General features: G+C 42.0%; 1 protein-coding gene across 2 annotated transcripts in view; it reads right to left on the reverse strand.

The window, feature by feature from the left end:
• SIL1 (SIL1 nucleotide exchange factor) overlaps positions 1 to 15730 on the reverse strand; it is a 251388-nt gene that overhangs the window by 65427 nt on the left and 170231 nt on the right. For both annotated transcript variants that reach the window (XM_007461430.1, XM_007461431.1), the window contains 2 exons: positions 8846 to 9037; positions 2890 to 3011 (listed from right to left, as the gene is read on the reverse strand). In XM_007461430.1, the coding sequence (XP_007461492.1) occupies positions 2890 to 3011; positions 8846 to 9037 (314 nt within the window). The remainder of the gene's footprint in view (positions 1 to 2889; positions 3012 to 8845; positions 9038 to 15730) is intronic.

A 15730-nucleotide genomic window follows, 5' to 3' on the forward strand; every position in this document is an offset into this window, starting at 1 on the left:
TGCTATGTGTGTGCACACCCGCATGCTGAGGGCAGGTAGGGAGCTGCGGAACCAATACTTAGGACATCAAGAATAAATAATGAATATCAGACTAGACCACTGAAACCTGCCTCTCTGCATAGAAATATTTTTAGCTTGCATCAAGTTCCTCTTTGCATAAAACACTGACATTTTCGTGATGTTCAGGAGCCTGCTGTTGGCTTCCAAAAGCTCTGGCACTATATACCATGCTGTCACTGTAACTGTCCTCCAGTGAGCCATCAAAATCCTGACTAGAACATTTTTGAATACAGCAGTTTTCTTGCCACCAAAACACTAAATTGCAATATTTTATATTTATCTCTATTTAAATTTTAGTGATGCCACATAAATGTTAACACGGTCTTACACTAATACAATCACGAAAAAGTCTTAATAACACCACATACTGGCACAGACCCCAGATGAGTTATGGCTTGCTAAGCAGGCCCAAAGCATGCTTCTCAAGTCACTTAGTCCCCCTTAATTAAGATGTGACATCAAGATGTTTCCCCCATGAAATGTGTTTCCAGAAGCAATGGCAAAAGTATACATAGAATCATTTGTTCACATTCAAAGTAGAAAGAAAGTATTTGGGATTACAGAAAAGATTACCCAAAAGGGTCTGGGGGAGAGGTTAATAATGTTTGAATCAATTATTTTATGGCGTGAGAAACAAAAAGTGAGGCTCAGCAAGTTCTCAAGCCTCTAAAGCCTTATGAAGATAAGGACCTTAACTTTTCCAGGGCTGAAATCACAGCTACCAATGACAAATTCACATATTCTTCACCTTTCCAGTAGGTGCACAGGCAGTGATATCCCTGCCTGGCTCTGGTAAATCAGAGCAAGGGAGATATGCCCTGGAGTCCACAGGACAACCAGGGGTTGAAGATGAGGCAGGTAAGCAATAAGGGAAACAAAGGCCTGCAGTGCCCTCAACCTCTCCCTATGGAACAATTCTTCCAGCCTTCCTAGCTTTGCCCCTCAATCTACTAAGAAAAGATGCTTAAGTCTTTGAGAATGAGAGGGCATCAGACCGATACTCTGATTAAATAAAGATAAGCAGAGAAAAATAAAGATAAGCAGAGAAAATCTTTTCAAAACAAAGATTCCTGTCCATCAACAGAGGAATGGATAAAGTAGATGTGGTACATATATACAATGGAATATTACTCAGCCACAAAAAGGAACAAAATTGGGTCATCTGCAGACGTGGATGGACCTAGAGACTGTCATACAGAGTGAAGTAAGTCAGAAAGAGAAAAACAAATATTGTATATTAACATATATATATATGTGGAATCTAGAAGAATGGTATAGATGAATTTGCAAAGCAGAAACAGAGACACAGTCACAGAGAACAAATATATGGATAACAAAGGGAAAGGGGGGGGTGAGAGGAATTGGGAGATTGAGATTGACATATATACACTACTGATACTATGTATAAAATAGATAACTAATGAGAACCTACTGTATAGCACAGGGAACTTTACTCAATGCTCTGTGGTGACCTAAATAGGAAGGAAATCCAAAAAAGAGGGGATATATATATATATATATATATATATATATATATATACCTGATTCATTTTGCTGTACAGTAGAAACTAATACATTGCAACTATATTCCAATAAAAATTAATTTTAAAAAAAGATTCTAATGGTAAAAATGTTCAGAATAGCCTTTTTCCTACATCACCACAATCCCTGCATGCAAGCGAGGCAACACTTAATAGGAACCACACGTGCCCTTAAAGCAAGAATCAGAATACTGGTTCCTGTTGTAGAGGAACAAATGGTCCTAGGAACAGATTTTCAAAAACAGAAGGAACTATAGCTCCAATGGACCAACTACAGCTTGAAGACATCTGGACTTTTTTAGGATGAGTATAATGATGAGGTGTTCAAATCTCTTTCGGCATCCACTCTTTAGAGATGCTCATTTCTCTTGCCTGATCAGTCTTTTAGCATAAGCCAGGCTAACTGAAATTTAAACAACTCCCAATCCAGAGAGTGTGATAATCTGACTGCATGTTGATTGGTTCCAGGCAACTAGGGGAAGACACATTTTCCCCCAAAAGGCCCTCCTTGGTCAGGTTCATCATTTATTCATCACCAGAGTAGCTTTACTGCCAAAAGGATCAGCTCTTAGGGTTCATTCCCCTTCCTCTCAACTACCTATGGTTGGTCTAACTTCTAACTAGCTTTGAATAAAACAGAGAATGTCACCTAAAATATGTCATTAAATGTCCACACAGGGCTTCCCTGGTGGAGCAGTGGTTGAGAATCTGCCTGCCAATGCAGGGGACATGGGTTCGATCCCTGGTCCAGGAAGATTCCCACATGCCACGGAGCAACTAAGCCTGTGCGCCACAACTACTGAGCCTGTGCTCTAGAGCCCGTGAGCCACAACTACTGAGCCTGCGTGCCACAACTACTGAAGCCCACGCACCTAGAGCCTGTGCTCCACAACCAGAGAAGCCACCGCAATGAGAAGCCTGCTCAATGCAACGAAGAGTAGCCCCCGCTAGCCGCAACTAGAGAAAGCCCGCACACAGCAACAAAGACCCAACACAGCCAAAAATAAATAAATAAAAATTTTTTTAAAAAAGCCCACACATATAAGATGAGGGGGAACCAAGAGTCACAGATGCTGACAACATGAGTGAAAATTCTTATCTACTTGGAATAAGGGCAGAATCAAATTCTTACTCTAGTTTCAATGGGATTACACTAAACTGTGGATAGAGATGTGCATGAGTTCAAATGTAACCTTCTTCCAGGCCAGTCAGGCCAAGAGTAAAGCTAGACTTCACCTGAAGGGTCCACAGGATCCTGGCCAATGGGATGTCCATCCATTCTACTCACCTGGAAAAGGCAGCCCCCAGCACAAACGCAGCATACTCTTTCAGCAGGGGTTCTGTGCTATTCAGCCCGTTGATCACCACTTGAAGGCCACCGAAGGAAAGCAGGTCCTGTGCATTATCCATCTGCAACAGAGGCACTGCTTAGTACAGTACAGACATCAAGGAAAGAAGAGCCTTTCTTTTGGTGACTATTGAAGAACAAACTAAAAAATCAAGTAAAAAGTGTCAGTGGCCTTTCTAATTAGAAAAGGGTTTGTAAAAAAAAAACACTAAATTTTAAAATAATCTTAAATTTGAGAATTCCTAATTCACCTAACGTGATTTATGAGCACCTGCGTGGGAACTGGCAGAAATGGTACCTAGCAATTGCTTATGCCAAACATGTCCTGGAAAATTCTAATACCGTAATGAGTCACAAGCTTACTCGTAATGTACAAGCTGTTAACACAAAGATCTGGCGTCATCAGCACTAGTAAATGCCACTATGCTTCCTGTTGGTGTCCAGCCTCAACGGGGGCAGTGGAGGCAGCAGACACTTTTTAAAAAGCTGATTTTTAATTAGAAATCAGGGACTGTAATAGGAACTCTGTTGCAGGGAAAGGGCTGGAAAAGTGCTAGGAGAAGAATAACAATAGTACGCTTCTCTTCCCTCTTCCTCACTTTATAGTCTAAGGTTGACTGAATCTGAGGACACTCATGATAAATCTGCACAGAAGTCTCTCTCTCAAAAGCTTTAGCCTAGGTCTGTGCTACTCACTAGTGGCTATTATTGGACAGTGCAGAACATTTCTACCATCCCATAAAGTTCCTTCGGACAACACTGGTCTAGGCTATACTTAAGGTCCAAAGCCCCAAGTCCAGACTCTGTCTCTTTTATTCTATAGGGAATCTCATTCCCCAAGCTTCACTGGTATCCTGGAACAAGACTCAACTTCCTCAGAAAGGTCACTGGATCCTGTTTTCCCCATGCAGTAGCTACAGTCTCCCCTGAAAATATCTCTGTTGCTATATAAGCTGTCTCTTGTCTACATGCTGATCCCACTCTACAAATCATCAGGAAAACTCAAGAAACTAGAGCCCAACAACAATGTGACTACTACCTACCTTTTTCCTCCAGATGCCACTGAGCCCTGTCCTACCTGACTGTATCTTTCCAAACTGGAAGATGGCTCTAACAGAGAAATCCAGTTTGAAGGGCTGTATTTGACTCTGCCTGTGTTTTTGGAGAGGCCTAGCCCGTTTTTACCACTTAGAAGATCATTCTTATACTCAACCACAAGAGAAGGGGGTTTTGTCTTTCTGTCCACTGTTATAGGCCCAGTGATCACAACAGTGTAAGCATATAGTTAAGTGTTCAATAAATCATCATTAAACCAATGAATAAAGTTGATCAGAAAAAGATGTTACTGAAATAAACTCCACTGTGAGTAAAAAAGGCAATCTGGTGTATGTGTGTCAACAAAATGAATGGGTCGCTAAAGAGATGGCCAATCCAGGGCCATGAAGTAACCATGGAGTCTGCTCTGTCATAAGGTTCCCAAGCCAGGGTTGGCATTTGTCTGCCCTAATATGTCCTTATGAAGAGGAATGATTTACTGGGCCAAAGCCCAGCTGACTAGGAAGACGCAGAGCTGGGTGCTTTGCTGACATAAGCACAAATAATACGGGACTTCCCTCGTGGTCCAGTGGTTAAGAATCCGCCTTCCAATGCAGGGGACACAGGTTTGATTCCTGGTTGGAGAACTAAGATCCCACATGCCGTGGGGCAACGAAGCCCGTGTGCACCGCAACTCCTGAGCCCACGCACCACAACTAGAGAGAAGCCCACGCACTGCAACAAAAGATCTCGCATGCTACAACTAAGACCCAACGCAGCCAAAAGAATAATAAATAAATAAATAAATAATACTCACTGAGTCTTCCTTCCTCACATACTCTGATTTTAAAATCTAAAAATTCACTACCTCTCCTTTGATCTTCCTTCCTCCAAGTTTTCTAGATATAAAACGCTGGCTCAGAGTTCTATAATTTCATGCCTGAGATGGCTACTTATCAAGGCTGGTATGAGTCCCTAGCAGAGCAAAGCAACACAGCCCAGAGTCACAGAAGTTCTATTCTAGATTCAGTTTATCTTCATTACTACAAAGATAATCCAGGGTATTATAAATGCTGACATTTATATAAGCACTTCAGCCTTTTCAAGATGTTTTCTCATTTGTTATTTCACTGGAGACGAGGAAGAAAAGAGTCACTCTGCCTACTGCACACCCAAGCTCCAAAATCTGGCCCCTGCCCAGTATCACACAGGAGAAGGCATGACCAGAGCCTGGGTCTGGGGCCAGAACTTTTCCCAGGCTACTCTCAGGATTGGGTGGGACAGGTGGAAAGGAGCTCAAGGTAGAAGCAGGGAGCACATAAGGAAGGAGGCAGTAGGGAACTGTGCCAACACTCAGGAGGGAAAAAGGGAACCAGAAAACTGACAAGACAATGAGAGAACCAAGAGAATAAAGAAAGGGAGAAATGATGGTAAATAACTGAGGAGTCGCATGAGGGAAGGCAAATATACCACCCCAGGGTGGATGGGGCAGACAGTGGCTGTTCCTCATAAATAACTCACACACTGTTTCCACACACATGGTTTTGCTTTTCACAAATCTTGTTTAATAATTCAAACATGGCTGTGAGGAATCCTTGGGCAGATCCACTTTGGGTCCTTGAAGCCCATGGCTCCTCAAAACTGCCAATCAGTAAGTCTAGAATAGGAGTGGACTAAGTAAGTTCCTGGCAAGAAGAGTCCTATCTTCCTCAAAGCTAGTACTACATCACCCTAATTCCCCATCGCAACTGGAACTTGAGGCCGAGCTATGTCTTCTTTAATCCCCTGGTGCAATCACAACTTAACACTGCTGCAGGAAGCCCGACATACCAGCCCAAACCACTTTATCCATATTTCTACTCAAAAGACCAATCACCCAAAACACTTATGACTCTTCTGCCAACAGATCAAGTTTGGTCTCCATGCAGGAACTGGTTCCTGGACTGACCATAGGCTAAGTTTGGTGATGTCCAAGAAACTGTTAATCCCACGCAGTGACCCATGAAAGCAGAATGGGTTATCAACCTAGAGATGACACTGCAGGGTGACCAAAGAACCTGCAAGGGAAATAAAATTTGTTAGGGCCCTGCTAGCCTCCTGTGTACTCACTCCCCCTAGGTAAGATAAGCTCTTATAAAAGGTCATTTGGCCTTTTATGCTGCAACTAAAGAGCCTGAAGCCTGATACCTAAAGATCCATCCAAGTATGTTAAGATGAGAAAAAATAAAAGCTGTCAACATCAGAGCAGGACTGAGCTGGCCAATAACCCCTAGGATCCTTAATCCTTTAAATATCTATAACGGAAAAGCTGTTGGAATTTTTGTTTTTTACCCTGGAGAGAAAGACTGGAAAGAGGAAAGAGAACCCAGGTCCATTTTCTTCTCTAAAAGGATCACAGACCTGCTATTTGAGGCCTGAGAAAGAGTTATGAGCAGAGAGAGATGAAGAGGCCACCCCATAATTCCTGCAGATACAGTACACACTCATCCTCTCTCAACACAAAGGCTGGCAAAATCCTAAAGAAAGAATGTCTTTTAGCCTAGTTTATAGAGAACAAGGACACTGTCGTGCGTGGGAGGATGCTGAAGATCTATGTCTTGATGAAGATCTCAAACAAGCCTTTGATTATGATTACACAGACTTCCCAGGCCATCATCACCCCTAGCCTGGATTACTGCAATAGCCTCCTATCTGGTTTTCCTGCGTCTACCCATGCACTCGGCCTACAGACTAATTCTCAACACACAGCCAGAGGGATCCTTTAAAAGTAAGTCAGATCAAATGCTTCTTCTGCTCAACATCCTCCAAACAGTGTCTGTCCAATTTCATTCTTTTCCACAGCCAACAAGGTGCTCCATGATCTCCCTTCCCTTATCTCTCCAAGTTTTACCCACTTCCCTCCCCCTTCTCTTAGCTCCCGCCACATTATTGTTCCCCAAACACACTAGACATGCTCCCACCTTTAGGATTCAGTACTTGCTGTTGCTCCTGTCTGAAATCTTCCTTCCCAACACTGCCAATCCTTATCCTGCTCTACTTTTTATTTTTGAACAGTATCTATCACCTTCAAACATATTATATATAATTTACTTGTTAGTTATGTTTGTTGTCTATCTGCCTCTTCTAGAAGGTAAGCTCCAATTTTGTTCACAAATGTATCTTAAGTGACTGGAACAGTGCCTGGAACTTAACAGGCATGCAATAGATTAACTTATTCAATAAGTGCATGACCTCTCTTGGCTCCTTCCACTTATATCCACCTATTCTCCTCTGAGCTTCATTCAGATGGCACCAGTATCCTGTGAGTAGCCAAAAGGTTTAGAGCACAGAGTTTAGGGTCAGACAGATCTTGTTGCAAATCCCAGCTCTACACTCACTAACTGGCTGACCTTGGGCAATCACAAATGTGACCTGTGCTTTATTTGCCTCAGTTATAAAATGGGATTAACAGTAGTACTCCAAAGGCAGGTATGGAAGTCAATGAATTAATGTGTACAAGGCACTTGAATATGTGCCTAGTATATGATAATGCTCAATAAACATTAACTATTACAATTATGGCACAAGTCTGATCAGTCATTTCCCTGCTTCAAACTCCCCAATCGTTCTTAGGATCAAGGATAAAATCATGAAGAGAATGATTTTCCAAACCTCACTTCTCTGACTCCCTAACCTTTCCACTTTACCTATGCCACCCCACCCACTGGTTTCTGTGCTCCAGTCACTCCAGTCTTTTCCAGGTCCTCAATCTCACCAAGTTCTTCTCTGACTCAGAATTTTTGCACATGCTGTTTCCTCTGCCTCCAATGCTCTAATACAATGGGGCAAACTTTTCCTGAAGGGCCTGAAAGTAAACATTTTTGGCTTTGTGAGCCATGTGGCTCACAACCACTTGACTCTGCCACTGTAGCAGTAAAACAGTCAAAAGCAATAAAACAACACATAAACAAATAGATGTGACTGTGTTCCAATAAAACTTTGTTCACAAAAGTGGGCCATAGTTTGCCACCCCCAGCTCCAATCTCCCCTCTTTGCCTAGTTAACCCCTAATCATCCTTTAATGCTCAGCCTAAATGTCACAACTTCAGAGAAGCCTTCCCCAGTGTCCCTGACTAGGCTAAGTTCCCCTGTTATATATTCACACATTACCCTCTGGAGCCCGTATCGCAGTCTTAAATTATCTCATTATTGAATTGCTAATTTTTTCATTGTTCAATTGTTCATTATTTAATCACTCTCACTTCCAGACTATAAGCTACATGGAACAAGTACCACATCTATTTTACCTCTGCTGTATCCTCAGTGTTGAAAAATTAAATGAAGTAACACTCCAAATGAAAAAGAGCTTGGCTCTGGTCTGTAAGAAGATATCTTACTACAACAGATATTGGCCTAGATTAAAAATGTTATATACCAGGCTTCCCTGGTGGCACAGTGGTTAAGAATCTGCCTGCTAATGCAGGGAACATGGGTTCGAGCCCTGGTCCGGAAAGATCCCACATGCTGCAAAGTAACTAGGCCCAGGCGCCATAACTACTGAGCCTGCGCTCTAGAGCCTGCGAGCCACAACTGCTGAAGCCCGTGCACCTAGAGCCTATGCTCCGCAACAAGAGAAGCCACTGCAATGAGAAGCCTGCACACTGCAACGAAGAGTAGCCTCCGCTCACCACAACCAGACAAAGCCCGCGCACAGCAACGAAGACCCCACGCAGCCAAAAATAAATATTTTTTTAAAAAATGCTGTACACCTTGAGAGAGAAGGAAAGATGGTGACAATATTTTCATAGGGCCTTGGGCAGGGGGTGTTATTTTTTGGAGCTGTTAGTTAAAAGTCAGACTGACGGACAATGAGATATAATACCTGATGGACATAATATTCAAGATCAAAGAGTGCCGCAATCTTCTCTTCCAGGCTGGAGTTGGAACTATTGAACTTGTTGATCAGTCGTACCATAATCTGCATGTCAGTCTCAATGACAACATTCAGCTCCTCAAAGTCCTTCTTCAGCTCCTCAATGGGACGGAACAGCCGTTTAACTTTGGCCTGCCTTGCCTAAGGAGAATAGCAAAGGGATGGTTAATCCTCAATTGAAGACATCTCCCCAAGACTCCTGTGATCTACCATGGATGCCCATCCTCAAAGAACTTCTGCTCTAGGAGGCAATCTTCTTTAATCTGTACTATCGAAAGTCCCGATACTTTCCAAGGTGCCCAGAGAATAGGGAGCCCTCAGAGTCTACCCATGTATCCCTCTGCCCCAAGAACACACTCAAGATTTTCCAATGTTCACCTATCTCAGTATGCCTTCCAATGTTCAGAAGAATGTCAAGTCTTCTTGTTGTAATCACTGAGGTCAGGGGAAGCAATGCAAGCTCACCCTCCAACCCCTAACCTCACACGGGAAAGCTGAGGTCTAAGACGGCATAATCCACACCTTGGTTCTCTTTCTTCTACAATCATAGGATATCTTTGCTTTGCCCCTGCCCCATCCAGCAACATTTTAGGGAAACCCGGATGGAGGAAACTGTGGATAAAGAGCTGTCAGAGTGGGAGCAATTTGTTGATGAAAATTAAATCTCTGTCATTACTGTCAATCTAACTACAGGTGTACAATTTGTTCAACTTTTGAAGTAGCTAAATTACTGTATGTACTATACTCAAGTCTCAAACAATTTTCGCTCAGTCCCTCCCCACCCCACACACATATAAAGATTTTAAAATGAAGTTATGTTGGAGGTGAATAAGAGGCTTTAATTAGATATTTTATACATGTGACACTTTCTGTTTTCTTCCCAATTTTAGAGGACAGTGCTTATAAAGAGAGTCTGAAAGGTCACAGTGGCTTATGTCTCTATCTTCCAAGAATAATTAAAAGGCCCGAATATTTATAAAAAGCAGGATGATGAGCAGCTGTCAGCTCCAAATTGCTCATCTATTACCTGTGGGTTTTCTCTCCAGTTACAAGAACTCCATAGAAACACCAACCAAAGAAATGAATCAGTCTCTCTTAAAAAAAAAACAAGTTCCTAGCAGAGCAATCACATCTATGCGATGCCATATTCTCCTTTAGGCTAAACAGTGAAATGCTCTTACACCCAGCTAGAGGACTCTGGGTGGCTGCCAAAGGCCAGGCAAAGAGGTATAGGAAAGCTGAGTCACTGCCTAGAGCTGTGGGATGACAGACAAGTGAGCAGGATAAGAAACTAGTCACCTCTGCCTCACAAAAAATGATGCATGCCTGGCCCTTGGGAAGGCCTTTAACAAAACAAAAGTTTTAATTTTGCAGTAATTATAAACTCAAAGGAAATTACAGGGCTTCCCTGGTGGCGCAGTGGTTGAGAGTCCACCGGCCGATGCAGGGGACACGGGTTCGTGCCCCGGTCTGGGAAGATCCCACATGCCGTGGAGCGGCTGGGCCCGTGAGCCATGGCCACTGAGCCTGCGCATCCGGAGTCTGTGCTCCGCAACGGGAGAGGCCACAGCAGTGAGAGGCCCGCGTACAGCAAAAAAAAAAAAAAAAGGAAATTACAAAAATTATACACAGGTACTATATAACCTTAATTCAGCTTCCTCCAACGGTAACATCTTATGCAATAACAGCACAATGTCAAAACAGAGAAAGTGACATAGGTACAATACTATTAACTAGACCACAAGCCTTATTCAGATTTCACCAGCTTTTACATGTACACATTTGCATGTATGTGTGTGCATCATTCTCCACAATTTTATCTAATATACAGATTCATAACAGAACAATCAAGTTACAGAACTGTTCCATCACCATCAAACAACTCCATCGTAGTCCTGTATAGTTGCACCTCATCCTCTCATCCCTTGCCTCCTGTCCCTATGCCCTGGCAACCACTAATTTGTTCTCCATATCTATAATTCTAGCAATTGGTGAAAGCTATACAGACAGTTACACAGTCTGTAATTTTTTGAGATTGGCCCTTTTACTAAACTTAATGCACTTGAGATCGATCCAAGTTACTGTAAATATCAATGGTTTGTTTCTTTTTAATGCTGAGTAGTATTCCACTGTATAGATGTACAGTTTGTTTAAACATTCACCTGTTGAAGAATGTTTGTTTCCAGGCTTGGAGCATTATGAATAAAACCGCATGAACATCTGTATAAAGGTTTTTAAAAAAATAAACTTGGGGGCTTCCCTGGTGGCGCAATGGTTGAGAGTCCGCCTGCCGATGCAGGGGACACGGGTTCGTGCCCCGGCCGGGAAGATCCCACATGCTGCGGAGCGGCTGGGCCCGTGAGCCATGGCCGCTGAGCCTGCGCATCCGGAGCCTGTGCTCCGCAACGGGAGAGGCCACAACAGTGAGAGGCCCACGTACCGCCAAAAAAAAAAATAATAATAATAAATAAATAAATAATAAATAAATAAATAAACAAACAAACTTGGGCTTCCCCGGTGGTGCAGTGGTTAAGAATCTGCCTGCCAATGCAGGGGACATGGGTTCGATCCCTGGCCCAGGAAGGTCCTACATGCCACAGAGCAACTAAGCCTGTGCACCACAACTACTGAGCCTGTGCTCTACAGCCCGTGAGCCACAACTACTGAGCCCGTGTGCCACAACTACTGAATCCCACGCACCTAGAGCCCGTGCTCTGCAACAAGAGAAGCCACGACAGTGAGAAGCTCACGCACCGCAACAAAGAGTAGCCCCCGCTTGCCACAACTAGTGAAAGCCCTCACACAGCAATGAAGATCCAACACAGCCAAAAATAAAATAAAATTTAAAAAATAAACTTAAGTTCTTATTTCTCTGGGATAAGTGCCCAAGAGTGCAATTGCTGGGTTATAATGATAAGCATATGTTTGGTTTTATAAGAAAGAGCCCAACTATTTTCCAGAGTAGCTGAACCATTTTATATTCCCACCAACAATATATGAAAGATCCAGTTTCTCCACATCCTCACTAGTGTTTAGTATTATCATTTAATAGTAATAGATACTGCTATCTATTACTATCTATCTAATACTATCTATCTAATAGATAGTATTATCATTAAATAGTAATAGATGTATAGTGATATTTCATGGTGAATTTAATTTGCATATCTCTAACATCTAATGACATTACACATTTTTTCATGTGCTTATTTGCCATCTACATATCCTCTTTGGTGAAATGTTTGTTCATGTCCTCTTCCCATTTTCAAATTGTTTGTTGGTTTTTACTGTTGAGTTTTGAGGGTTCCTTATATGTTCTAGATAGATGCAAGTCTTTTATCAGATAGACAGTCCTTGCTTTGTACAGATCTGATATGCACCAATTTCAACCACAGTTTAAATAATACGAGTCTCCCAACATGACTCAAACTTCAGTTGCCATCATATATTTAACTTTAATTGCATTAAGTACCAACTTTGCTGCTAGCTCTTCAGTCCATAAATCACTATGTAAATAACATAAATGCCAATCATGAACAGTGGCTGATCACATTTTTTATTTCAAAATCTGACAGTGAACTGTCACTGTGCATCCATTATGCAGTTCACACACAGATGTCAAGTGTGTGGTTATATGGCTTCCTCATCCCCCAAGGATAAACCCATGTAACATTTCATAAAAATGGATAATCAAAAGAGAGAATTGATCAACAAAGTTGAAAGTGCAGCAAAGAAACAAAAAGTGGTAACTGTGGTAGTTGAACATATATTATTAAACATACACAGAATTACAGATGATGTCATAATTTTTGCTACAACTATCAAACATAATTTTAAAACTTCAAGAGAAGGATAGTCTATTATAGTTTCCCTTACTTTTATTCACTTCACTATTCTTTCTTCCCAATGGTCCATGTTTTCTTCTGTTATTATTTCCTTTCTCTTTGAAAAATATTCTTTAGTCATTCTTTTAGGTAGGTCTGATGGTGATAAATTCTTTTAATTTTCTTTTGTGTGAGAGTGTCTTGATTTTCTCCCTGACACTCCTGAAGGAGATTTGCATTGGCTACAGAATTCTGAGTGAACAATTTGTTTTTTTCAGCACTTGAAAAATATGCCACATATTTTTGGCCTCTGTGATCTCAGATGAAAAAGATGCTGTCATTCAATCATTATTCCCTATTGATAGTATGTGGTTTCTGTCTTGCTGCTTTCCAGATTTTTTTTTCTGTCTTTAGTTTTCAGAAGGTTGACTGTGATGTATCATGGTATTGATTTCTTTGAATTTATCCTATTTAGAATTCACTCAGCTTCATGAATCTGTGGGTTTATATCTTTCACCAACTGGGGGAGTTTTCCATCTTTATTTCTTTGATTATTTTCTCAGCCCAATATTCTTTCTCCTCTCCTTCTGAGACTCTGTGACACAAATCTTAGATTTTCTGTTATAATCCTACAGGTCCTTAAGTCTCTGTTCATTTTTTTTTTTCAATCTGTTTTCTGTTACTTAGATGACTTTAACTGTCTTTAAGTTCACTGATTCTTTTCTTTCTCATCTCCATTCCACTATTAAGCCTATCCAGTGATTATTTTTCTAATTTTCAGTTGTATTTTTCAGTTCTGAAATGCTATGCTGTTCTTATGTCTTCTATTTCTCTGCTGAGATTATCATTTGTCTCAAGAGTATACATAACTGCTTGAAGCATTTTTATGATAACTGCTTTAAAATTCTTGTTTGATAATACCAACTCCTGGGTCATCTCACTGTTGGCATTGGTTAATTGTCTTTCCTAATTCAAGTTTTGATTTTCCTGGTTCTTGGTATGATGAGTGATTTTTGGTATACTAGGCATTTTGAGTATTAAGTTATAAGACTCTGAATTCTACTGAAACTTCCTTCACAGTAGGCAGTCACACTGTTTAGGTTTAATATGTTGGTTCTGGTCTTCTTGTACAGTTGTGACCCCAAGACAATTTAGTTTCCACAGAATTTGCAGTGTTATTTTGGTCTGCTTCCTGTGTGTGCTACCTAGAGCTAATCTAAAAACGTGGGCAGTATTCTACACTGTAGTTCCATTCTCAAATCTGCTGTGTTAATTCTGGTCAGTTTCTCTTGTGGGTTACTAGGGAGCATTCCCAGAACTTCATATGCAAAATTCCTTTCTCCATCTCCCTTCTCTCCAAAACCCTACCACCACTCTCTTGTTAGGAGAAGGAAGAGCATCACCTGCCACTGCTGGACACTCAGCATTGGGAATGGAAGCCCTTCCTTGGCCTCTATTGACATCACCTTGGCAGGGTAACTGAAGCACTGCCTCATCACTGCTGATCTGAGGGTAGAACTTCGGGCTCCTCACTTATCCCCATTAACACTGCCCCAGAGTAGAAAGCAGAATGCTGACTTATGCTGCCTTGTTCCCACCAGATGGAGGGTAGAAGTACAGACTCTCCATTCACCAGCCCTCTGGCATCGCTGAAGCTAAGAGAAGTGGAAAAACCTTGGTGCTGCCAGGGAGGGGACAGACATTCAGGTTCCCTTCTTGGGCTCTGCTGACACCACCCCAACAGAAAAAGCAGCATGCTACACGCATGTGAAGGGTGAAAAACAGGCTCCACACTTGGTCTCTGCTGGTACTACAGCAGTGGGAGAAGCAGAGAATAGTCTTCTACCACTGGGCAGAGTAGAAATTCAGGCTTTCTGCTCAACTCTCCCTGACACCACCTTGATTGAGGTAGAATCAATGCCTCACACCATCTATTGCCACCAGAGGGGGTGCAAGTTCAGGCTCCCCACTCAGCTTCTGCTGACACGACTCTGGTGGAGGAAAGAGAGTACAGCTTTGCTATACTACACCAAATGGGAGGTGGAAATACAAGTTCCCCATTCAACTCCCACTGGCACTAAGGGAGGTCTTTGGCTAAAGCAGAATAAGTATTGTCAAAAAGTTTCTTGTTCTATTAGGCTGCCCTTTTCCTAGTTCTATCTTATGAAGAGCAGGCCTTTCTTAGGGCCTTTTCTCTATCTGTACCTGTTGCTATTTCCATGATACAGGCTTCTCCAGTGCTCATTCTGGGATATACAGAGGGCAAAAAGAAAGCCAAGGAACTCACTGCCATGTCATCCCTGAAATTCCAAGGTCCCTATCTAATCCACCTTCTTCTTCTCACCTTTAAAGTCTTCTTATATTTGCTTTTAGTATTATGTCCAGGATTTTTAGTTGTCCTGAGCAGGAAGAATAGGGAGAAATGAGTCTATTTTATCTTGTCCAGAATCAAAAGTTTAAGAAGGCCATATTTGGGGGACCTCCTGGTGTTCCAGTGGTAAAGAATCTGCCTTCCAATGCAGGGGACGCCGGTTCGATCCCTCGTCGGGGAACTAAGATCCAACATGCCGTGGGGCAACTAAGCCCACGCACCTCAACTAGAGAGAAAAAACCCACACGCCACAACTAGAAAGAGAGAAACCCTCATACCACAACGAAGAGCCCGTGCGCCACAACAAAAGATCCCACATGCCGCAGTGAAGATCCCTCGTGCCACAACTAAGACCCAACGCAGCCAAAAATAAATAAAATAAATAAATATTTTTAAAAAAGAAGACCATATTTTTTAATGGAGCAATTTATAGGATATAGGTAAATAACAGCTGACATGATAAAACATAAAGCATCAAGCAATTTGTATGATAGTAGGGGGATAAAGAGATCAGGTTCAACAACAATGGCCCAAATGTGTTGGGTAAGACAGAGATTTTCCAAAAAACAAGGGACTCTGGGGGCTTCCCTGGTGGCGCAGTGGCTGAGAGTCCGCCTGCCGATGCAGGGGACACGGGTT

Source organism: Lipotes vexillifer, unplaced genomic scaffold, assembly GCF_000442215.2.
Source record: "Lipotes vexillifer unplaced genomic scaffold, Lipotes_vexillifer_v1.1 scaffold217, whole genome shotgun sequence".
Taxonomy (NCBI): domain Eukaryota; kingdom Metazoa; phylum Chordata; class Mammalia; order Artiodactyla; family Lipotidae; genus Lipotes; species Lipotes vexillifer.